A 25,638-nucleotide genomic window follows, 5' to 3' on the forward strand; every position below is an offset into this window, starting at 1 on the left:
GCTCTGTGTCGTCATTTTCAGACCCGTAGCTGTTTTTTTTATTCTTTCTTCGACCGGCTTGTTTTTTCCCCGTGTCGAGCTGACGCTTTTAATGACACCATTTTGTGTTACATGCAAAGTTTTGGTCACTATTTATTGCATTTTCTTAAGGATCCTGCAGGAACTGAAAAATTACAATTCTGACGTTTTTTCCCTGTTTTGGAGGATAAATATTAAGCACAAAAAATACCGAACATGTGATTTTTTTTTTTTTTATTTTCTCATTTTTAAAAAATGATTTATCTTGTTTAGTATTTTTTAATTGGGCTTGAACTTGATCTCCTATATAAAGGCTCAGATATAGGAATGTGCGGCGTTTAGCTGATCAGCTCTTATGAAGCCTGGCTGCAGGCGGGATAGGAGATCTGACATGACAGGCATGGCGGCCTTCAGAAAAGCCCAAGACAATGGCAACCAACTGGAATCTGGCAATGGCGTAGGGCAGAGCATTAGCCTGAAGCTCGCCAGTCTCCATACAGTCATAGCTTACGACCTATGTACTTGTACGGTGGCCGTCGTTAAGGCCTTAAATTTAAGAAACGACTCCCGCTCAATGCCAAGTTGCGGCTGTGTAAAGCAAGTGGTCACCGGACTTATTTTTTTGCAACGATCAATTACCATTTTTCGGGCTAACGGTTTGGAGATGCCTACTGTAAAATGTAGAGAACGGGTTATGATGGGGCCTTGTTTTTTTTAGGATTTGGCCTCTTTAACCATTTTACATATTTGGGTCTTCCAACTTTGAGTAAACAGGTTCCTGTTGGAGAATGACTGCGCCTCTGTGCACACAGAGAGCCCCATAAAGACATAAGTTGATGAGTTTGGCGTGGAGGAACACCCTTGAAATGGCAATTGGGAGAAAGACCTTCCTCCGTCTCTTCCACAACATCAACGCCTGACCTGACAAATGGGCAAAATTCCCATAGACAATCCAAAACCTTGTTGAAAGCCTTCGTAGAGGATTTCAGGCCGTTACAGCTGCAAACAGGACCCCCCGAACGCCATTTTACCACCATGATTTTGGCATGGTACACCCAACAAGCTCATGTAGACATAACGGTCAGGTGTTCACATAGTAAATGTAATGTGAGTTATGGGCTGAAGTAGAAAACCAAACATGGTACCTGACGAGGTTCTCGTTGTCCCCGATGCCTTTACATGACGCACATTCAGTTCTTAGGTCCTCCGATCTTAGCTTTTTATTTAATGGCATTGGTTGTCGTCTCCTCTCCCTCGATGTCCGCTCCTGATACAACCAGAGACACATGTGAGAAATACAACAATCGCTGTATCGGGACATTTCCACCAGTCCCCTACATAAAACCTAAGTAACCCTGACCTCCATTATGTCATCATCCAGCAGGTAGCTTCTCTTTCTCTTCTGACCTCGGGTTCTCTGAAACAATAAACAAAAAGGTTTGAACTTGCTCAAAAACTAAATGCAACAATGGATGATGAAAATTCCTGCACATTTCTGATGAACTTTGTCATTTAACTTCTTACCATTTTCAAAATCTCTGCTGGCCATCAGTGAGAAAAATGACTATCTTTAAAAAAAAGTTTTCCCAACTTTGCAAACTACTTTGCTCCATTCATTGTCTATGGGACTGTCGGAGATAGCCGAGCCATGTACGTTCTTGGGATTGGTGGGTGGGTAAACAAAATAAAAAATGTGTTGATCTATTATCTATGGCCCAACAAAAACAAAAAAACATTTGCATTATCCAAATAGTTCCCAAACATCATTGCTATAGTAATTTCTTTCCCTATAAGCCCCTTCCATGATCAATAGCGTGAAGCAAAAGGCAACTTATATGTTGTTGTAAGACTGATAGGGTCTCTGTCAGCAGTCACGTCACCTCTGACAGTAAGCGCAGCATGCGACTCCTTCCTTGCTCTCGATACCACAGATCTTCACTGTAAGCGCCCATCGGGAGCTGCTGGTATCTGTCGTGAGGCGGATCTGCTAGTGTGTGGTAGGTTCAGTTATATACAGGTTAGTGATGGGAGTCATGATGAAAGTAGTACAACACAAGACCGATTCAGTCACTGATTGGCAGCGGTGATCACAAAAACCAAAAGGAGCGGCGAAGCACCAGAGCTCTAGTGCTGCAGGAAATAAGAGGCAACTGCTGCTAGATTTTCTAACTTCATTCATTTTTAATTTTTTATTATTTGAAAGTTGTGTGACCTCTTTTAAAAATAATTATGATAAATTGCGCTGCTACAAAATGAAAATACAAGGAATGGGAAGCAGAATTTGCTGGATTATCGGAACACAACCATTATGGTAACAGCTGAGAAATTAGGTGGTGGGCAACCTTGCAGTAGCTGTAACGTTTATTTTTTTGTCAGTAAGAAGAAAGAAAGAAAGTGGTAAGAAAGAAAAAGGAAGAAGGTGGGAACAAAGAAAGAAGGTGGGAACGAAGAAAAAAAGAAAAAGAAAAAAGAAAGAAAAAGAAGGTGGGAAGAAAGAGAGAAGGGGGGGAAGGAAGAGAGAAGGGGGGGGAAGGAAGAGAGAAGGGGGGGAAGGAAGAGAGAAGGGGGGGAAGGAAGAGAGAAGGGGGGAAGGAAGAGAGAAGGGGGGGAAGGAAGAGAGAAGGGGGGAAGGAAGAGAGAAGGGGGGAAGGAAGAGAGAAGGGGGGAAGGAAGAGAGAAGGGGGGAAGGAAGAGAGAAGGGGGGAAGGAAGAGAGAAGGGGGGAAGGAAGAGAGAAGGGGGGAAGGAAGAGAGAAGGGGGGGAAGGAAGAGAGAAGGGGGGGAAGGAAGAGAGAAGGGGGGGAAGGAAGAGAGAAGGGGGGGAAGGAAGAGAGAAGGGGGGGAAGGAAGAGAGAAGGGGGGGAAGGAAGAGAGAAGGGGGGGAAGGAAGAGAGAAGGGGGGGAAGGAAGAGAGAAGGGGGGGAAGGAAGAGAGAAGGGGGGGAAGGAAGAGAGAAGGGGGGGAAGGAAGAGAGAAGGGGGGGAAGGAAGAGAGAAGGGGGGAAGGAAGAGAGAAGGGGGGAAGGAAGAGAGAAGGGGGGAAGGAAGAGAGAAGGGGGGAAGGAAGAGAGAAGGGGGGAAGGAAGAGAGAAGGGGGGAAGGAAGAGAGAAGGGGGGAAGGAAGAGAGAAGGGGGGAAGGAAGAAAGAAGGGGGGAAGGAAGAAAGAAGGGGGGAAGGAAGAGAGAAGGGGGGAAGGAAGAGAGAAGGGGGGAAGGAAGAGAGAAGGGGGGAAGGAAGAGAGAAGGGGGGAAGGAAGAGAGAAGGGGGGAAGGAAGAGAGAAGGGGGGAAGGAAGAGAGAAGGGGGGAAGGAAGAGAGAAGGGGGGAAGGAAGAGAGAAGGGGGGGAAGGAAGAGAGAAGGGGGGGAAGGAAGAGAGAAGGGGGGGAAGGAAGAGAGAAGGGGGGGAGGAAGAGAGAAGGGGGGGAAGGAAGAGAGAAGGGGGGAAGGAAGAGAGAAGGGGGGGAAGGAAGAGAGAAGGGGGGGAAGGAAGAGAGAAGGGGGGGAAGGAAGAGAGAAGGGGGGGAAGGAAGAGAGAAGGGGGGGAAGGAAGAGAGAAGGGGGGGAAGGAAGAGAGAAGGGGGGAAGGAAGAGAGAAGGGGGGAAGGAAGAGAGAAGGGGGGAAGGAAGAGAGAAGGGGGGAAGGAAGAGAGAAGGGGGGAAGGAAGAGAGAAGGGGGGAAGGAAGAGAGAAGGGGGGAAGGAAGAAAGAAGGGGGGAAGGAAGAAAGAAGGGGGGAAGGAAGAGAGAAGGGGGGAAGGAAGAGAGAAGGGGGGAAGGAAGAGAGAAGGGGGGAAGGAAGAAAGAAGGGGGGAAGGAAGAAGGAAAGGAAGAAGGATAGAGGAGGGAAGAGGGAATAAAGGGAGAGGAGGAAAAAAAGGAAGAGGAATAAGAAGGAGGAATAGTAAGAGGAAAGAAAGAAGTAGTGGCCATTCGTGGGTACTGCAGCTCAGATCACATCCACTTCAATAGGAGCTGCAGCCCCTGAGACCGGCCACTCCCTCCATGGTGTACGGAGCTGTGTTGTGCAGTCTTCAAACACTTTGCATATAGGGCTGGCAGCGGAGCTGATCGGTGGGGTACCGGGGGGGGGTGTCCGACCTCCACAGATATAAATATATTGATCGCCTATACCCAAGATAGGTCATAGTCGTTATATATGCCCTGGACAACCCCTTTAATGGCAATAACTGAGGAAGCCTCTATCCTGAATGAAGCCCGCCTCGTCACAGGGCCAGGAGCTAATCATTTCATTTATTTTATTTTTGTGACACGGCTTTAAATACGGCATTTTACATTCGGTAATTAGAGTGCATAAAAAAAAAAAAAAAAGGAAAGAAGATTAAAAGTTATTACGTTTAAGTCAGAGTTAAAAAATACTGAATATGTGACGGCGGCATAAAAAAAGTGCAGCGGATATATGAGGAGAAAGCAGAAAGAGGCTTCAGACTTAATTTAATTAGGGCTCAGATTTTTGTGGTCTCGCCATAAATCAGATTCACGACTAGAGTGGAAATGAGATCTGTGTTCACAGCGGAGGCCGCTTTGTGAGAAGAGGGGAGGAAGGACGGTTTCTAAGGAGGAACTTAATTACTTATCAGAACTTCATGTTTCAGCTACAAAAATACAGAATAGGAGGTGGGTGCGCGGCATCCGAACAAAAAAACTACTCAGGGTCTATAATAGAACTCCTATGTAGTACTGCAGTTATATCTGGGTAAAACGTGCTGATCCTATGGACTCCCACCAATCCCACCGCTGAGACCCCCACCAGTGACGAGAACAGGGCCCTTTAAAGGGCTACTCCCATCTTCAAAGATGGATAGTCAGAAAAAGGACGACGACGACGGGAGGAAGAGGACGACGACGACGGGAGGAAGAGGACGACGACGACGGGAGGAAGAGGACGACGACGACGGGAGGAAGAGGACGACGACGGGAGGAAGAGGACGACGACGGGAGGAAGAGGACGACGACGGGAGGAAGAGGACGACGACGGGAGGAAGAGGACGACGACGGGAGGAAGAGGACGACGACGACGACGGGAGGAAGAGGACGACGACGGGAGGAAGAGGACGACGACGACGGGAGGAAGAGGACGACGACGACGACGGGAGGAAGAGGACGACGACGGGAGGAAGAGGACGACGACGACGACGGGAGGAAGAGGACGACGACGACGGGAGGAAGAGGAGGACGACGACGGGAGGAAGAGGAGGACGACGACGGGAGGAAGAGGAGGACGACGACGGGAGGAAGAGGAGGAGGACGACGACGGGAGGAAGAGGAGGAGGACGACGACGGGAGGAAGAGGAGGAGGACGACGACGGGAGGAAGAGGAGGAGGACGACGACGGGAGGAAGAGGAGGAGGACGACGACGGGAGGAAGAGGAGGACGACGACGACGGGAGGAAGAGGAGGACGACGACGACGGGAGGAAGAGGAGGACGACGACGACGGGAGGAAGAGGAGGACGACGACGACGGGAGGAAGAGGACGACGGGAGGAAGAGGACGACGACGACGGGAGGAAGAGGACGACGACGACGGGAGGAAGAGGACGACGACGACGACGGGAGGAAGAGGACGACGACGACGGGAGGAAGAGGACGACGACGACGACGACGGGAGGAAGAGGACGACGACGACGGGAGGAAGAGGACGACGACGACGACGGGAGGAAGAGGACGACGACGACGGGAGGAAGAGGACAACGACGGGAGGAAGAGGACGACGACGACGGGAGGAAGAGGACGACGACGACGGGAGGAAGAGGACAACGACGGGAGGAAGAGGACGACGACGACGGGAGGAAGAGGACGACGACGACGGGAGGAAGAGGACGACGACGACGGGAGGAAGAGGACGACGACGACGGGAGGAAGAGGACGACGACGACGGGAGGAAGAGGACGACGACGACGGGAGGAAGAGGACGACGACGACGGGAGGAAGAGGACGACGACGACGGGAGGAAGAGGACGACGACGACGGGAGGAAGAGGACGACGGGAGGAAGAGGACGACGACGACGGGAGGAAGAGGACGACGACAACGGGAGGAAGAGGACGACGACGACGGGAGGAAGAGGACGACGACGACGGGAGGAAGAGGACGACGACGACGGGAGGAAGAGGACGACGACGGGAGGAAGAGGCAGAAAAAGGGAGGAAGAGGCAGAAAAAGGGAGGAAGAGGCAGACAAAGGGAGGAAGAGGCAGACAAAGGGAGGAAGAGGAAGACAAAGGGAGGAAGAGGAAGACAAAGGGAGGAAGAGGAAGACAAAGGGAGGAAGAGGAAGACAAAGGGAGGTAGAGGAAGACAAAGGGAGGTAGAGGAAGACAAAGGGAGGTAGAGGAAGACAAAGGGAGGAAGAGGAAGACAAAGGGAGGAAGAGGAAGACAAAGGGAGGAAGAGGAAGACAAAGGGAGGAAGAGGAAGACAAAGGGAGGAAGAGGAAGACAAAGGGAGGAAGAAGCAGACAAAGGGAGGAAGAGGAAGGGAGGAAGAAGAAGACAAAGGGAGGAAGAGTGTTAATATCTAAAACAGATGAAAATGTTAAAAGGAATAGGTCAACAGCAATATCCACCTATGAACATGGAAATAGTGGAAACAGCCCTTTTCGTGCAGAGTTGAATGGAGAGATGGTGGTGCACGCACACCGCTGCTCTGTTCATGGTCTATGATACTGCCAGGGATAGTGAAGCGCAGTGCTGAGCTATCGGCGTCACAGACAATGAATGAGCCACTGGTGCATGTGTGCGGCTATCGCTCCAGTCCACTGGGGCACTTCAGAAGCCCATTCTCGTCTTCTTTGTGAGTCCCAATGAATCAGCAAGTTACTGCCTCTCTCTCTGCTCATTATGAGCAAAATTAAAACCCTGGGGTTTTACATCTCCAATTCCAAAACACTTGGGCCGCTGTGTAAAATGCAAAAAAAACAAGATTGCAATGATCTGGAAATCTCTCGTCGCCATATTTTATTCACAGCAGAACGCAGAATGTGTCGTGTTTTCTTTACATATTACTCTTTTTTGGAACTGAAGTTGTAGATGACCCATCAAAGAACCCACTCATCCATTGCCCATGTGTGCGTCTATCATTTAGTATCAAGTGCACTAGAAATTGTTTTTCAGTGCGCATGCGCCAACCGCTCAATTTGAGGCATGCGCACGGGTTAGCATATAAAGATAGCACATTAAGTCCCCCAGGGCTTGACGTTTCATTACGCGACTCATGTTCATGACTAAAAGCACGCTCCAATCATCAGTTTTTAGTGCAAGTCTCAGATGTGCTGCCTTTTTATTATTTAGCATTTAGTGCGCATGCTCCAAACAGAGTCTAGCGCAAGCACACGACACTATGTTACGTTACACTTGTTATTTAGTGCACATGCGCCAGATGGTCGATTACATGCGCACATGACGCCAAGACATCTGATCCTTCAGTGCTTGATGCCACATCATATGACCCACAGGACTTGTTAGATGGAGCGCATATGATACGCGCATGCACCAAAGTGGCCATCCAGTGCATGCGCACTAAACCCATATGTACTGTAACAGTTTTTAGTGTGCATGCGCCAAGATATAGTATCAAGTGCACATGCTCTGCTCATGCACACTAGAAACTGTTTACTATTGCATGCATCGAACTGACTGTCTGACGTATGCTCATAAAGAACCAAGGGTACTGCCATAGTTTTCAGTGCGCATGCGCCAAATGGTGGACTCGGGATGTGTACACTTAAAGGGGCTGTCAAGTCTACTAGTCTGCAGTTACTTTATGTGACTGCAGACTTATAAATCCTCATATCACACATACTGAGTGGCAAGAGGTTTCTCCGCTGCTGGCGGCACTGAAAGTGGACAGTCACGCGATCTGCACTCTCCCGGCCACATTCTTTTAACTGTTATATATGTTTATACAGAGCTTTATAAACGGTTATATATATTTATATAGTAAATGATCTTACAAAATATTTTAATAATGAAAAAAGAAAAAAAAAAAAAAAAAAGTCAAAATGTAAAATAAAATCCATGCGGCAGCAAAATTGAGAAACATACAAATTAACAAGGCAATCGCTTTCTTTACGTAGCAACCGCATCTATTTATTAGAGCGCGCTGGGGAGTAGCGGAAACATAATAGCCGCTGATTGGGAACGCTAGTTTTTTTTTTTTTATTTTAGGAAGAATTTATAAGAGCGCATCCCAGACGACAATACAATCCCGGGGCTCAGCACAAATGTGTCTCTCAATGGTTCATGTGAAGAACCCGAGATACAAGAAGCCAGAAGAGCGAGAACGGGAGTTTTCATTTTTAATAGGACTTACCACCGTACAAAATACGGTTTGGCTGGTATCGTCCGCCATATAACAGACATAGTGGAGCAAGACAGTCACACCTAGATCATTGGGGGGGGAGGAGGCGAGGAAGAACATCTTTGACTAAAGAAGTGTTACACCAGGGTTCTTTTAAACTCCTAAAGTATTCCACAGCCAATAAGTGCCCATACACCTGATAGCGATCAGCTCAACGAGCGTTTGGGCGACGGCTCTCACTCCCGATACCCATTTACAAACGGAGATGTGAGTAGTCCCTTTATTTTTTATTTTGTATATATATTTTTTTAAACAAGATCTAGACAACCCTTTTAAAAGAGGTCATTTTATAAAGTTATGACATATGCTATTAAAGAGTAACCAACTCTTTAAATTAATGGCATTCATAGCAGACCGTGATTTTTCTTATATAGAGCAGTAATGTTCGTATTGCTGTGTATGGCAGAAGCACGCAGGCAAATCGCAAGTTCGAGTCCCCTAAGGGGACTGACAGATACAGAGAAATGTAAGAAAAAGGTTTTTAAAGATATTTAAAATATATATTATATATATATATATATATATATATATATATATATATATATATATATATATATATATATATATATATATATATATATATATGCAATAAGAGGCGATCAAAACATTATCTACCCCAAAAAGGTATCAATAAAAAAAGTCAGCTGATGGCACAAAAAATAAGCCCTCACACAGCCTCATTGCCCAAAAATTGAAAAAGTTACTGGTGTCGGAAAATGGCGACAAGCAAAAAAAAAAGTTTTGGTTACATTTTTTTCACTACTTGAAGAAAAAAACACTATGAATGTTTGATATCTGTGTAATCGCACTGACCTGAGGAATCAGATTGCCAGGTCAGTTTTACCATATAGTGAACATGGTAAAGAAAAAGAAAAACAATTGTGGCACTTTTTTTTATTTTTTTTTACAATTTTGCAGCACTTGGAATTTTTTTCCCAGCTTTCCAGTAACAAGTCCTCATTTGACCAGGTCGACAGTAAAATAAAAAAAAGTTATCGCTCTTGGAAGAAGAGGTAAAAACGGAACAAGAACGATGCCTGGACTTGCAGGGGATAAAAAGTTATTCCTACTTTATAAAACAAGTCAAAGGCCAAGAAGCTCTGAGGTCGATAAGAAAGGACGAGATGGGTCCAAATGTGACAGCCCTTAGGGTGAAATATTAACGGGATGGTGGAGTAACAGGTAAAAGTAAAAAAAAAAAGTGTTCACATTACCGACAACAGTTCACTCCGCGGAGCCTGTTCGGGAAGGACCTCTGCTCGCTTGGCCGGATCTGGCAGCTTCTCCTTCTTTACTTCCTCTGATAACTCGTAATTTAACTGGGAGCTTTTCCGCCTTCCTCTGACGCAAAGCTTCTGAAACAAACGGGAGGAATATCAGACATTATGCAGAACCATCACTGACACTAAAGTCTTTATCTTAACCGTACAGAAGGAAAATCTAAGAAGGAACCAGTCCGGCTCCAAATTCAGGACAAAGCCGAATCTTATGGTGGAGGATTCTCCTCCAACGCATCCGATCATTGGTGTTTATGGTCCACATGAAGTTTTGCTAAAAACTATGTTTTCTCCATAAGAACTCAGACAGAACATACTCGCTCAACCCTAAAATTAACCCTTTAGAAGCAGCTATGTCCTCTTCTTGCAAATTAACCCTTTAGAAGCAGCTATGTCCTCTTCTTGCAAATTAACCCTTTAGAAGCAGCTATGTCCTCCTCTTGTAAATTAACCCTTTAGAAGCAGCTTTGTCCTCCTCTTCCAAATGAACCCTTTGGAAGCAGTTTTGTCCTCCTCTCCCATGTAGGCTGCATAATAGACAGATATATTATTCTTATTACATGGCTAATATAACATTCTTCCATAAAATTTAGGCTTTTCATGGAAGGTGGGAAAAACATGCAATTGGCCAATATGCTGCCCATTGATGGATTAGTGAATTAATTCACCATGTTTGTGATTTGCTTCTGGTAAAGTTATGAGAATATAGGTGAATAAAAACTCCTATGGGCCTTAGATTTGACAAACGGAGAAACAGGACAAATCCTGATACATCTAAGCACAAGGATTCCCTTTGCCATTCGGATCAATAATGACTAACCAACCCCATGCAGTCGATACCCCGCAGAGAAGAGACTATCATTTCATCTTTGAGCTGACAACGGTAAAAGCAAAAACTTTATTCCTGTAATAGTAGGGAAAATAATCTGATTTGCTAATGACATACATTTGAGAAAAGTCTTATTACTTTCATCTATTGTCACTTTATTTTTGCCTTTTTCATGACAGACAGATCCCCTTTAAGTCACATATCCTACAATCAGCCTTACTTTAACACGTAATCTGCAAAAAATGTAGTCGCCCTTTACATCCAAAAATCTAAGCAGGCAGGGTTGATAAGCCTTCAGTGTAGGGTCTCAGCAGCTCAGCTCCTCTTAGTGAATATAAGTCCACTTGAGTACTGACCCATTTTGTGCCCTGAGAAGTGTTAAAAAAAAAGAAAAAAAAAAAAAAAAAGCTATAGGCTATAGTAACGATTCTTGAAGTGACAAATATCTGATTTTTCCATAATCCCCGTGACCTTTCATGTCTTTGTAAAAGCGAGCCCTCTTGGTCTATAAAGCTTGCTGATAAGTGACCCTCCTCGTCCTAAATTCATGATAACAGAGAACCTATTAAAAGGTGCCGTGTCCTATTTACAAGATGCTTTCCCAGGTTTATCTTCGAGCAAAATGGAAAAAGAAAGAAAAAAAGAAAAGGGGGGAAAAAAAAAGTGAAAGACCGAATCAATGAGGCCGGGAATTGAGTGAACATGAATCAGAAGGTACAATCTGCACTTAAAGAGCAGAGCAGACGTCCGGATGAGAGCTGAACATTGGGAGAGTCTGTGCACCGGCCGTAGCCTTTGGATTATTGGCATTTTCAGAAAGTGCGAAAGCAGGACACGGGAGGAAAAAAAAAACTAAGGTTAAAAAGCTTTTCACGGAGCGATGGTTATTTAATTGTAATAACGGAAAAATAACAATAGAAGAAAAAAAAAAAAATAACATAAAAACATCTAACCGATTTTAAGAGAATGATAGAATTTAAAGGGGTTTACCGGTCACACCAAACTAATTATCTATATACACTGCTCAAAAAAATAAAGGGAACACTTAAACAACAGAATATAACTCCAAGTAAATCAAACTTCTGTGAAATCAAACTGTCCACTTAGGAAGCAACACTGATTGACAATCAATTTCACATGCTGTTGTGCAAATGGAATAGACAATAGATGGAAATCATTGGCAATTATCAAGACACCCTCAATAAAGGAGTGGTTCTGCAGGTGGGGACCACAGACCACATCTCAGTACCAATGCTTTCTGGCTGATGTTTTGGTCACTTTTGAATGTTGGTTGTGCTTTCACACTCGTGGTAGCATGAGACGGACTCTACAACCCACAGAAGTTGCTCAGGTAGTGCAGCTCATCCAGGATGGCACATCAATGCGAGCTGTGGCAAGAAGGTTTGCTGTGTCTGTCAGCGTAGTGTCCAGAGGCTGGAGGCGCTACCAGGAGACAGGCCAGAACACCAGGAGACGTGGAGGGGCCGTAGGAGGGCAACAACCCAGCAGCAGGACTGCTACCTCCGCCTCTGTGTAAGGAGGAACAGGAGGAGCACTGACAGTCCTGCAAAATGACCTCCAGCAGGCCATAAATGTGCATGTGTCTGCACAAACGGTTAGAAACCGACTCCATGAGGGTGGTATGAGGGCCCGACGTCTACAGATGGGGGTTGTGCTCACAGCCCAACACCTTGCAGGATGCTTGGCATTTGCCACACCCGGATTGGCAAAGTCGCCACTGGCGCCCTGTGCTCTTCACAGATGAAAGCAGGTTCACACTGAGCACATGTGACAGATGTGACAGAGTCTGGAGACGCGGTGGAGAGCGATCTGCTGCCTGCAACATCCTTCAGCATGACCGGTTTGGCAGTGGGTCAGTAATGGTGTGGGGTGGCATTTCTTTGGAGGGCCGCACAGCCCTCCATGTGCTCTCCAGAGGTAGCCTGACTGCCATTAGGTACCGAGATGAGATCCTCAGACCCCTTGTGAGATCATATGCTGGTGCGGTTGGCCCTGGGTTCCTGCTAATGCAGGACAATGCCAGACCTCATGTGGCTGGAGTGTGTCAGCAGTTCCTGCAAGATGAAGGCATTGAAGCTATGGACTGGCCCGCCCGTTCCCCAGACCTGAATCCGATTGAGCACATCTGGGACATCATGTCTCGCTCCATCCACCAACGTCACATTGCACCACAGACTGTCCAGGAGTTGGCGGATGCTTTAGTCCAGGTCTGGGAGGAGATACCACAGGAGACCATCCGCAACCTCATCAGGAGCATGCCCAGGCGTTGTAGGGAGGTCATACAGGCACGTGGAGGCCACACACAATACTCAGCCTCATCAGGAGCATGCCCAGGCGTTGTAGGGAGGTCATACAGGCACGTGGAGGCCACACACAATACTCAGCCTCATCAGGAGCATGCCCAGGCGTTGTAGGGAGGTCATACAGGCACGTGGAGGCCACACACAATACTGAGCCTCATCAGGAGCATGCCCAGGCGTTGTAGGGAGGTCATACAGGCACGTGGAGGCCACACACAATACTCAGCCTCATCAGGAGCATGCCCAGGCGTTGTAGGGAGGTCATACAGGCACGTGGAGGCCACACACAATACTCAGCCTCATCAGGAGCATGCCCAGGCGTTGTAGGGAGGTCATACAGGCACGTGGAGACCACACACAATACTGAGCCTCATTGTGACTTGTTTTAAGGACATTACATCAAAGTTGGATCAGCCTGTAGTGTGTTTTTCCACTTTAATTTTGGGGGTGACTCCAAATCCAGGCCTCCATTGGTTAATAAATGTGATTTCCATTGATGATTTTTGTGTGATTTTGTTGTCAGCACATTCAACTTTGTACAGAACAAAGTATTCAATGAGAAGATTTCATTCATTCAGATCTAGGATGTGTTATTTGAGTGTTCCCTTTATTTTTTTGAGCAGTGTATATCAGGATAGGACAGCAATGAGAGATCAGACACCCAGAGCCCACCAAACCGGCTGTCATATACTGCAGAGATGGTGAGCGCTGCTACACACCAGAATAAGTGAGCGCAGCTCTGGAGTATAATACAGGATAAGTAATGTAATGTATCATGTACACAGTGACTGCACCAGCAGAATAGTGAGTGCAGCTCTGGAGTATAATACAGGATGTAACTCAGGATCAGTAATGTAATGTATGTACACAGTGACTGCACCAGCAGAATAGTGAGTGCAGCTCTGGAGTATAATACAGGATATAACTCAGGATCAGTAATGTAATGTATGTACACAGTGATTGCACCAGAGAATAGTGAGTGCAGCTCTGGAGTATAATACAGGAGGTAACTCAGGATCAGTAATGTAATGTATGTACACAGTGACTGCACCAGCAGAATAGTGAGTGCAGCTCTGGAGTATAATACAGGATAAGTAATGTAATGTATCATGTACACAGTGACTGCACCAGCAGAATAGTGAGTGCAGCTCTGGAGTATAATACAGGATGTAACTCAGGATCAGTAATGTAATGTATGTACACAGTGACTGCACCAGCAGAATAGTGAGTGCAGCTCTGGAGTATAATACAGGATATAACTCAGGATCAGTAATGTAATGATGTACACAGTGATTGCACCAGAGAATAGTGAGTGCAGCTCTGGAGTATAATACAGGAGGTAACTCAGGATCAGTAATGTAATGTATGTACACAATGACTGCTCCAGCAGATTAGTGAGTGCAGCTCCGGAGTATAATACAGGATGTAACTCAGGATCAGTAATGTAATGTATGTACACAGTGACTGCACCGGCAGATTAGTGAGTGCAGCTCTGGAGTATAATACAGGATGTAGCGCAGGATCAGTAATGTAATGTATGTACACAGTGACAGCACCAGCAGAATAGTGAATGCAGCTCTGGAGGATAATACAGGATGTAACTCAGGATCAGTAATGTATGTACACAGTGACTCCACCAGCAGAATAATGAGTGCAGCTCTGGAGTATAATACAGGATGTAACTCAGGATCAGTAATGTAATGTATGTACACAGTGACTGCACCAGCAGAATAGTGAGTGCAGCTCTGGAGTATAATACAGGATGTAACTCAGGATCAGTAATGTAATGTATGTACACAGTGACTGCTCCAGCAGAATAGTGAGTGCAGCTCTGGAGTATAATACAGGAGGTAACTCAGGATCAGTAATGTAATGTATGTACACAATGACTGCTCCAGCAGATTAGTGAGTGCAGCTCCGGAGTATAATACAGGATGTAACTCAGGATCAGTAATGTAATGTATGTACACAGTGACTGCACCGGCAGAATAGTGAGTGCAGCTCTGGAGTATAATACAGGATGTAACTCAGGATCAGTAATGTAATGTATGTACACAGTGACTGCACCAGCAGAATAGTGAGTGCAGCTCTGGAGTATAATACAGGATGTAACTCAGGATCAGTAATGTATGTACACAGTGACTCCACCAGCAGAATAATGAGTGCAGCTCTGGAGTATAATACAGGATGTAACTCAGGATCAGTAATGTAATGTATGTACGCAGTGACTGCACCAGCAGAATAGTGAGTGCAGCTCTGGAGTATAATACAGGATGTAACTCAGGATCAGTAATGTAATGTATGTACACAGTGACTGCTCCAGCAGAATAGTGAGAGCAGCTCTGGAGTATAATACAGGATGTAACTCGGGATCAGTACAGGATAAGTAATGTAATGTATGTACACAGTGACTGTACCAGCAGAATAGTGAGTGCAGCTCTGGGGTATAATACAGGATGTAACTCAGGATCAGTACAGGATCAGTAATGTAATGTATGTACACAGTGACTGCACCAGCAGAATAGTGAGTGCAGCTCTGGAGGATAATACAGGATGCAACTCAGGATCAGTAATGTATGTACACAGTGACTGCACCAGCAGAATAGTGAGTGCAGCTCTGGAGTATAAAACAGGATGCAACTCAGGATCAGTAATGTAATGTATGTACATAGTGACTGCACCAGCAGAATAGTGAGTGCAGCTCTGGGGTATAATACAGGATGTAACTCAGGATCAGTAATGTAATGTATGTACACAGTGACTGCACCAGCAGAATAGTGAGTGCAGCTCTGGAGTATAATACAGGATGTAACTCAGGATCAGTACAGGACCAGTAATGTAATGTATGTACACAGTGACTGCACCAGCAGAATAGTGAGTGCAGCTCTGGGGTATAATACAGGATGTAACTCCGGATCAGTAATGTAATGTATGTACACAGTGACTGCACCAGCAGAATAATGAGTGCAGCTCTGGAGGATAATACAGGATGCAACTCAGGATCAGTAATGTATGTACACAGTGACTGCACCAGCAGAATAGTGAGTGCAGCTCTGGAGTATAATACAGGATATAACTCAGGATCAGTAATGTAATGTATGTACACAGTGACTGCACCAGCAGAATAGTGAGTGCAGCTCTGGGGTATAACACAAGATAAGTAATGTAATGTTTGTAGAATTAACTTTCTACATAGTGTATCTGTAATCTAACTATAGTAATGTGCAGATACATTTGCTTATCCTGTTATTACTGTATCTGGTGTTGGATTCTATTTAAATACCCTGGAGCATAGGACGACAGACCCCATAACAAGTAATACGATATAATTACACCATCTATACGCTGCCCCTTCTCCTCCGCCAGACACATCACGAGCAGCGAGGATGGCAAAGAAGTCAAATAATTCTGATTCAAGAGCAGCGAGACCCAGCACCTGTATAAAACCGTTCAGGACCCCCCGCACCCCTATTCTGGTCAGTGGGGCCACTTAGTGGACTGCGGACATTGTGTGACACTGTATTGGGGTGTTACATAATTGATAAGGCTTTGTATCTGTCAGCCGGTAACGCCGTCTGTGCAGATGTGGAACTCTCATTTTAATGAGCTTCTGTCGCTCGGGTTCGTTCACCTGTTTTTTTGCCCTTAGGGTCTTCTGGGAGGTGGAATATCTAAAAACAAACATTGTGCTTCAGACCCTGACGATGTGCATTAGTAAGCACAAATACAGATAATGAAATCAGCCCTGAACGCCCGGACCCGGCACAGAAGAAGCGCCAGGAAAAGTAAAGCAGATCAGCGCATGGCGTCCGTCATACTCCGTGTGCAGGAGTTACATGTAGTTTGTGATACTTCAGTCTTTAAAGTGGTTTTCTGTTTCAGAAAACGTCTGTCCACCCCCCCCCCAAAAAAAAACTGTGCTTTACACACCTTTCCCAGGTCCGACGAGGAGTCTCCGCCGTTGCTCCCAGTGTCTGTTATTTTCTGCAGTGCTGACATGATGTTGAGAGCGCTGCAGCCAATCATTGAGCTCAGCAGCTCTCCCCGAGTTGATAGCAGTGGTGGTTACTGGCTGCAGTGTTGACGTGACGTCAGCGCTGAGGACAATACCAGGCAACGGGAGCAGCGGCGGAGACTTAGTGCTGGACCTGGGGAGGGTGATTAAAGAAAAAATTTGTCTTCCTAAAACAAACTGCACCTGGGGACAGAGGTTTACCCAAAACCCCTTTAAATACTGACTTCCTGTAAGGCTGGTGCTATGTGTGAACATAGCCTAAAGAACTGAAAACTGAATGTTAGGAGGCCATTCCTTCGCTTTTCTTTCCTTTGTCGCCCGCAGTCTCTCGGCATCCTTTTCTGGCGGTAGGGGCAGGGGACAGCTGCCACCAATCAGCAGCTACTGTCTGGTTGCAATTTGTGAGGTCCTGTCTAAGTCTGAAAAAACAAACAGTCTCCTAGTGCTGTGACCACTGCAGTAAGTCAGTAGATGCTGACTGGCTGAAGCATTAATCACATTCCCCAACCCCTCCCAACTAAAGACGAAAAGGAGTGACAGTATTTATTCTTTTTTTTTTTCTATATTTTAGGACCACCAGATTTGTTTTTCTTTTCTTTTTAGTTAAAAAAAAATAAGTTGTGCATGATCCCTTTAAAGCGCATTTGTCAGCAGGATTGTGCTCAGTAAACTACATACACTGTCAGGTGGGCGACATTACACTGATTAAAATGATACCTTGGTTGATGAAATCCGTCCTGTGGTTCTTGTGTAATTACTTTCAGTTTGGAGATAATGATGTGCTCGTGCTCCGGAGCGGCGCTCTATCTGGTGCTCTGCTTACATATTCACCACTATGCACTGACCTGCCTTCTATTTTTACATAAGGCATCTAGTAGTGCGGGGCTAGGTAAACTAGGAGGCAGGTCAGTGAAGACACAATGAGCTGTCATAAGAGCATACAAATGAATATGTAAGTAGAGCACCAGATAGAGCGCCCCCCACAGGCCGCCCCAAAGCACAAGCATATCATTATCTCCAAACTGAAAGTAAAGATTACACAAGAACCACAGGACGGATATCATCAACTAAGGTATCATATTAATCAGTGTAATGTCGCCCACCTGACAGTGTATGTAGTTTACTGAGCACAATCCTGCTGACAGGTGCGCTTTAAGCCTCCATCGCAAAGTTTATCAAACTTGAAAGGAAGAAAATCTCATAGCAAAGGAGAACTTAAAAAGCAAAGGGGCTAGTCTCTCTGATAGACCAGATAAAGAAAATCCCATGCCAGCTTATATGGTTGGCTGTGCTGTGTAGACTGGTACAGAGTCAGCAGAGTCATCTCATCATTGGTCTCTAATAGGCTCTGTTCACATTTCAGTAGTGCTCAACGAACAGCCAAAACAACGTAAATTAACTGTGTGCAGCAACGAATGTGACGCTACTGGGATTGGACAGGTTTCAATCATAGCATCTGTCATTCTCGCAAAAAAAAAAAAAAAAACACATTGTGTTATTTTTTCTAGGAAAAAAACAGAAGCAGAGCCTCCCTTCATAGCTGCGAAGAAAGCTTTACAGGCATGTGTTATTCAAAACGCTCTCTCCTAATATTGAGATGACTTTGCTAACTCTCCATCAGTCTACACAGTGTAGTGCACCCTATAAGTCATGGGACGCTTTGCTTGGTCTCTAGGTCAAAGACCGCACCAGAAAGTAGATGCTGTCTTTGGCCTGGAGACACAGCAAAGTGTCCCATTACTGCTTATACTACACTGTGTAGACTGGAAGAGATTGAGCAGAGTCATGTTTTTCCAGGCAGTGAGTTGCTAAAAGTTAGAAACAGTAGCTAGCTTCTCCTCCTACTTTGGCTTTAATAGAATCACGGTGGGGATAAAACAGGAAGGAAAGAAAAGTCACTTTTTACAAATACAGTGGGCAAAATAAGTATTTGATACACTGACGATTTTGCAAGTTTTCCCACTCTGCACTCATTACCTATATTAATTGCACCTGTTTGAACTTGTTACCTGTATAAAAGACACCTGTCAACACAATCAATCACATGCCAACCTTTCCACCATGGCCAAGACTAAAGAGCTGTCTAAGGACACCAGGGACAAAATTGTAGACCTGCACAAGGCTGGGATGGGCTACAGGACAATAGGCAAGCAGCTCGGTGAGAAGGCAACAACTGTTGGCACAATTATTAGAAAATGGAACAAACACAAGATGACTGCCAATCTTCCTCGGTCAGGGGCTTCATGCAAGTTCTTGGCTCATGGGGAAAGGATGATTCTGAGAAAGGTCAGGAATCAGTCCAGAACTACACGGGAGGACCTTGTCAGTGACCTGAAGAGAGCTGGGACCACAATCTCAAGCATTACCGTTAGTAACACACTACGCCGTCATGGATTAAAATCCTGCAGGCACGCAAGGTCCCCCTGCTCACGCCAGCACATGTCCAGGTCCGTTTGGAGAACTTTAATGATCATCTGGATGATCCAGAGGAGGCATGGGAGAAGGTCATGTGGTCAGAAGAGACCGCAATAGATCTTTTTGGTATCAACTCCACTCGCCGTGTTTGGAAGAAGAAGGATAAGTACAATCCTAAGAATACTGTCCCAACCGTGAAGCATGGTGGGGGAAACATACTTCTACAAAGTGGACAAGACGACTGCACCGCATTGAAGGGATGATGGAAAGGGTCATAAATCGCGAGATTGTGGCCAACAACCACCTTCCCTCAGTAAGAGCATTGAAGATGGGTAATGGCTGGGTCATCCAGCATGACAATGACCAGAAACACACAGCCAGGACAACTAAGGAGTGGGTCTGTAAGAAGCATTTCAAGGTCCTGGAGTGGCCTAGCCAGTCTTCAGACCTGAACCCAATAACAAATCTTTGGAGGGAGCTGAAACTCGTTGTTGCCCAGCGACAACCCCGAAACCTGAAAGATCTGGAGAAGATCTGTATGGAGGAGGGGGCCAAAATCCCTGCTGCAGAGTGGTCAAGAACTACAGGAAACGTCTGACCTCTGTAACTGCAAACAAAGGTTTCTGCACCAAATATTAAGTTCTGTTTTTCTATTGTATCAAATACTTATTTCATGCAATAAAATGCAAATTAATTATGTAAAAATCATACAATGGGATTTTCTGGATTATTTTTAGGTTCTGTCTCTCACAGGTGAAGTGACCTACGATAAAAAAATTACAGACCTCTCGATTCTTTGGAGATGGGAAAACATGCAAAATCGGCAGCGTATCAAATACTTATTTTCCCCACTGTACATCTAGCAGTTTTATAGGATTGATGTGTCAAAGAGCAAACAGAAGTTTTGTTGACACCTAGAAAAACTTTATTTTATCACATTCTTGCCATTGAATATCTTTAGACTCAAATACCGACTTCCCCTTTAAGAGATACAAGTTGGTATATTCAAGAAAAAAAAAATCCCCCCGTCACGACAACTATCCCCTCTCCGCAGGAGAAGCAGATGTGATCAATCTGTGCGCTGCAGCTGGTCATACTCTTTAGTAATATGGATTTCCAGATAAAGGCAAAGTCTATTCATTTCACTTAAAATTGAAATGAGGTGTAATTAATTTGCTGTATGTACGGCAGTGCTGCGGTCTGGTGACTCCGCTTTATTGTTATTGATTTTATACCAGAAACAAAAGCAAGAAAAATAAAATAAAAAATATAAAAAAAAAAACACACACCATTGCATCCAGCTCTATAAACATATAAAGCAGATTCATGAATTTGCTGTCGTATGAAATACCAGTCAGCAAAATACTGAAGAAGGTCTTCATTTAAAGGAACAATTCTTTATTCAAAGAGGCAATCAGAGCAACGCTGAAAAATCATCAGAACCCGCCAATCTCGCACAGGATCAGCCGCATATCTCAACTCTAGGCAGAAATCTGGGGAAAGATCAGGCATGTCGGTTTTCAACATGCCCAATCCGAGAAAAGAGGGATTTTTGGTACTCACCGTAAAATCTCTTTCTTGGAGCCTTCATTGGGGGACACAGGACCATGGGTGTATGCTGTTGTCTCTAGGAGGTTGACACTAGGCAAAAAAAGAAAAAAGGCTCCTCCTCCGCAGTATGCACCCGCCTACAGGCACCAAGCTCACCAGTTAGTGGCTAAAGCAGTAGGAGGAACTTAAAACAATTAACTATGCAATGCCCAACGGGGCACAACCGTGAAAACTAAATTAGATGCCCAACAGGGTCAACTGTACCTATGCCCAAATTCAGGGAGGGTGCTGTGTCCCCCAATGAAGGCTCCAAGAAAGAGATTTTACGGTGAGTACCAAAAATCCCTCTTTATCGCTTCATTGGGGGGGACAGGACCATGGGACGTCCAAAAGCAGTCCCTAGAGTGGGAGAACCAAGAAAGGTAGCCAGACTAGGTCTGGCTGCAGGCAACCGCTGCCTGCAGAACCTTCCGTCCAAGACTGGCATCAGCCGAGGAATAAGTGTGGACCTTGTAAAACCTTGAAAAGGTGTGGAGTGAAGACCATGTTGCGGCCATACAGATCTGAGAAGCTGAAGCCTGATGGCGAACCGCCCAAGAGGCCCCCACCACCCTGGTGGAGTGAGCCCTTACCCCCGGAGGGAGAGATGTGTCCGAGACGCGACATGCCTCCAAAATGGTCGAAAGTATCCAACGGGCAATGGTTCACTTGGAAGCAGGGAAACCCTTGCGACGCCCCTCCGGAATGACAAACAGGGCGTCCGAACGCCGGAGGGAGGCCGTTCTAGAAATGTACACACGTAGAGCTCTGACCAGATCCAGTTTATGCAGGGATTTCTCCCGAGGGTGCACTGGGGTAGGGCAGAAGGAAGGCAAAACAATGTCCTCATTGATGTGGAAAGAGGAGACTACTTTTGGCAATAAGGAAGGCACTGGCCTGAGCACTACCTTGTCTTGATGGAAGACCAGAAAAGGCGACCGACAAGAGAGGGCTGCGAGCTCTGCAACTGCAACCCTCCTAATAGAGGTAACCGCCACAAGAAAAGCCACCTTCCAGGAAAGAAGAGAGGCTGAGATGTCCTGAATGGGTTAAAACGGAGGCTGTTTAAGGACGCTCAGGACCATATTAAGGTCCCATGGATCCACCAGGGGGCGATAAGGAGGCGCCAGGTGAGCCACCCCTTGCAGAAACGTCTTGACCTGAGGACGGAAAGCCAAGTTACGTTGGAATAGAATGGACAAGGCCAAAACTTGGCCTCAGAGTGCTCAGAGAGTGTCCCGCCTCCAGGCCAGACTGAAGGAAGGCCAAAATGACCGGTAGCGAAAAGGACATGGGAGCTAGCTGATCCTTCTCGCAGTGATGAAAAAAGGCTCTCCAGGTTCTGTGGTATATGCGCGAGGTTGCGGGTTTCCTGGCACTAATTAGGGTCTGGATGACATTGTCCGCAAAACCCGCCTTCCTCAACACTGCGGCCTCAACGGCCATACCATTAAATTCAGAGCAAGAGAAGAATAGGTCCCTGAGAGAGGAGGTCCGGACGGTCCGGTAGTCTCCAGGGGGAGTCGACGAGCAGGTTTACTAGATCTGTGTACCAGACGCGTCTGAGCCAATCCGGGGCTATTAGAATTACCGGTACTCCCTCTGTCTTGATCTTTTTGACGACCCGAGGTATCAATGGTAGAGGTGGAAAAATATAGGGCAGCTGGAACTGAGACCATGAGATGACTAGCGCGTCTTAAGCGATCGCAAGGGGATAGCGGGACCGGGCTACGAAGGATGGAACCTTGTGGTTTAACAGAGACGCCATGAAGTCGACGTCCGGCGTGCCCCATCGTAAGCATATCTGATGGAACACCTCGAGATGGAGAGACCATTCTCCTGAGGCAAGGCCCTGCCGACTGAGGAAGTCGGCCGCCCAATTGTTGACCCCCGGAATGTGTACTGCTGAGATTGCCGGAACAGTGTTCTCGGCCCAAACTAGCACTCGTCACCTCTTTCAAGACAGACTTGCTGCGCGTTCCTCCTTGACAGTTTATGTACGCCACCGCCGTGGCGTTGTCCGATTGTACGCGGACTGGGAACCCTGCAAGAATGTCCTGCCAGTGACGCAACGCCAGGTAAATTGCCCTTATCTCCAATATATTGATCGGTACGGAGGCTTCTTGGAGACTCCAACGGCCCTGCGCTGTGTGGTGGAGGAAGACTGCCCCCCAACCGATGAGGCTGGCATCGGTCGTGACCACCTGCCAGCGAAGCAGTAGGAATGACCTCCCGGGTCTGAAGGAAGAAGGACGAGTCCACCATATTAATGACCTTCTCACATGAGGAGGTAACCTGATGCGTCGATCTAGAGATGACGGGTTCTTGTCCCATGCCCACAGAAGGGCCAGTTGAAGAGGCCGGGAATGGAACTGGGCAAACGGGACCGCTTCCATAGCTGCCACCATTTTTCCCAAGACACTCATGCAGAGGCGGAGACGGCGTGGACTTGGGTCAGAGAGAAGGTGAATCCCCCGACGGAGAGAGTTTATCTTCTCCCTCGGGAGAAGGACCCGGGCATGGGTCGTGTCAAACTGCATCCATAGAAAGGTTAAGTGCGGAGATGGGACCAGGGAGGATTTGTCTGTGTTGATCAGCCAGCCTAACCGAGAAAGCGTGTTCAGGGTGATCTGGAGACTGTGGAGGCAGTCCCCGAACGTGGGACCCTTGATCTTTAGGTCGTCGAGGTAGGGGATAATTACAATCCCCCTGGCTCTTAGAATGGCCATGACCGTCGCTATTACCTTTGTGAAAACCCTCGGGGCGGAGGCAAGCCCGAAGGGGAGAGAAGTGAACTGGTAATGTGCGTTCTGGAAGGCAAATAAAAGGAACTTCTGATGTGGTGCGCAGATTGGGATATGAAGATACGGATCCTGAATATCCACTGAACATAGATATTCCCCGGCCTCCATTGAGGCGATTACCGACCTGAGGGACTCCATTCTGAAGTGCCGTAAGCGTACCTGTCGGTTTGGTTGTTTGAGGTCTAGGATCGGACGTAGTGAGCCGTCCTTTTTTGGAACGACGAAAAGATTTGAGTAGAAACTCGAACACCTTTCTTGAAGGGGGACTGGAACTATAACTCCTGAGTGCAGAAGGTAGGCAATGGCCTGAAGGAAACCGGGAAGTAGAGATGGATGCAGGTGGCGGGACCTGAGAAATCGTGTTCCTGGTATGGAGTTGAACTCGATCTTGTAGCCTGTGGTCACTATATCCTTGACCCAGGCATCCTCTATTGCCGATACCCAAGGGTCTCGGGACAGAAGTAGATGGCCGCCCACCCAGGGAGAAATCCCAGGTGGGAGTGACCTGTCATGCTGAGGAAAACCTGTTGGATCGGGATCCAGAGGGCTTGGAAGAGCGACCCTTTGTGCGCCAGTTGGGAGTGGGCCTAAAGGTAGGCTTACGTTTGTCCTGCTGTGCTGGGGGTCCTGTTGAGAGGAGGGTCCTGGTTGAGCAAACCGATGAAAGGACCGCAACTGAAGGTAACGTTTCCTAGGAAAAGGGCGATTAGGCCTCGGCAGAGGGAGGGAAGTGCTCTTGCCCCCAGTGGCATCAGAAATGATCTGGTCTAATTTAGACCCAAACAGTCTGGAGCCCTGAAACGGGATATTTGTTAGTGATTTCTTGGAGGCCGGGTCGGCGTTCCAAGCCTTCAGCCAAAGAATCCTACGTACAGCGATGATATTGCTGGAGAAGCGGGCTGAACAGGTAGCGGTGTCAAGGGACGCCGTGAGGTGATATTTCCCTGCGTGGGCGATCTGATCCGATAGGTCAGCCAGATTGTCTGGGGGAGCCCCGGTGAGGATGCCCTGCCTAAGCTGTTTGGCCCATGCGGAGACTGCTTTTGATACCCAAGTTGAGGCGAAGGAAGGACAAAAGGAGGTGCAAGCAGCCTCAAAGGCTGACTTAGCCAAGGCCTCAACCTGTCTATCCGTAGTGTCCTTGAGGGAACAACCGTCTGGAAGGGACAGTACCGTCTCAGCCGAGAGACAGGAGGATCCACAGAAGGGGACTCCGTCCATCTGCTGACGAGGTCGTGGTTAAAGGGGTATAGCATGTCTGTTTCTTTCCAGTGCAGCGCTTCTCTGGATGCTCCCACTGTTTCTGAAAGACACCATCAAATTCTGAATGGTTAGAAAAGGTGCGTGCCGGGCGCTTGATTCTCTTGAAGGAAACGGAGTAGTCCTCAGAAGGGCTCTCGTCCTCTTTAACATGCAGAGTGTGATTGACGGCCGATATAAGGCTGTCAACCATGTCCTGGATTCTAGAATATTGGTCCGTGTCGGATCCAGAGTCAGAATCTGATGCCGTGTCAGATCCAGGGGCTATGTCTGGGGAAGAGGTGTGAGATGCAGGGAGCAATTTGGAGTCTGGAGAGCTGGAGGATGAGCTTGTGTGAGTCCGTTTCTGAGAACGTGCCCTCGGTCTGCCCTTAGGAGGGGGCAGGGGTGCCTGCTAATCGTCCGTTGGAACGTTCGGAGCACTGGTGGCCGTGGATAGCATGGGCAAGCGTTCTAGGACCTGCACCAGAGGTTGATATACCTTGGTGAGATCAGAGACAGACTGGGACATAGCAACAGCCCACTCCGGAGGAGGGGCAGTTACCTCGTCCTGGGCGGCAGGGGGGTCTTGGGGTGCCAGCATGGTGGTAGGTTTGCAGGTCGAGCAGAAAGCTGTTGAGACCCGTGGCCCACTTAGTAAAGAGCACAGGCGTAGTATGTGACTATGTGAGCGGGACGGACTGAAAGCTCCCTGGGTTTTTGGCATATGTGCCTGACCAGGGATAGTGCAAAGGAG

General features: G+C 46.9%; 1 protein-coding gene across 9 annotated transcripts in view; it reads right to left on the bottom strand.

The window, feature by feature from the left end:
- PHF14 (PHD finger protein 14) overlaps window positions 1-25,638 on the bottom strand; it is a 276,270-nt gene that overhangs the window by 167,401 nt on the left and 83,231 nt on the right. For 8 of the 9 annotated variants that reach the window (XR_012320018.1, XR_012320019.1, XM_073677292.1 and 5 more), the window contains 3 exons: window positions 9,606-9,746; window positions 1,379-1,435; window positions 1,164-1,285 (listed from right to left, as the gene is read on the bottom strand). Coding sequence is in view for 7 of the 9 variants with exons in the window: in XM_073677292.1 (XP_073533393.1) it covers window positions 1,164-1,285; window positions 1,379-1,435; window positions 9,606-9,746 (320 nt within the window). In the remaining 2 variants the exon portion in view is untranslated. The remainder of the gene's footprint in view (window positions 1-1,163; window positions 1,286-1,378; window positions 1,436-9,605; window positions 9,747-25,638) is intronic. The other variant, XM_073677290.1, reaches the window with a different exon arrangement.

This window comes from Phyllobates terribilis, unplaced genomic scaffold (assembly GCF_046119375.1).
Source record: "Phyllobates terribilis strain yellow unplaced genomic scaffold, ASM4611937v1 Scaffold_4__5_contigs__length_816908805, whole genome shotgun sequence".
Taxonomy (NCBI): Eukaryota; Metazoa; Chordata; class Amphibia; order Anura; family Dendrobatidae; genus Phyllobates; species Phyllobates terribilis.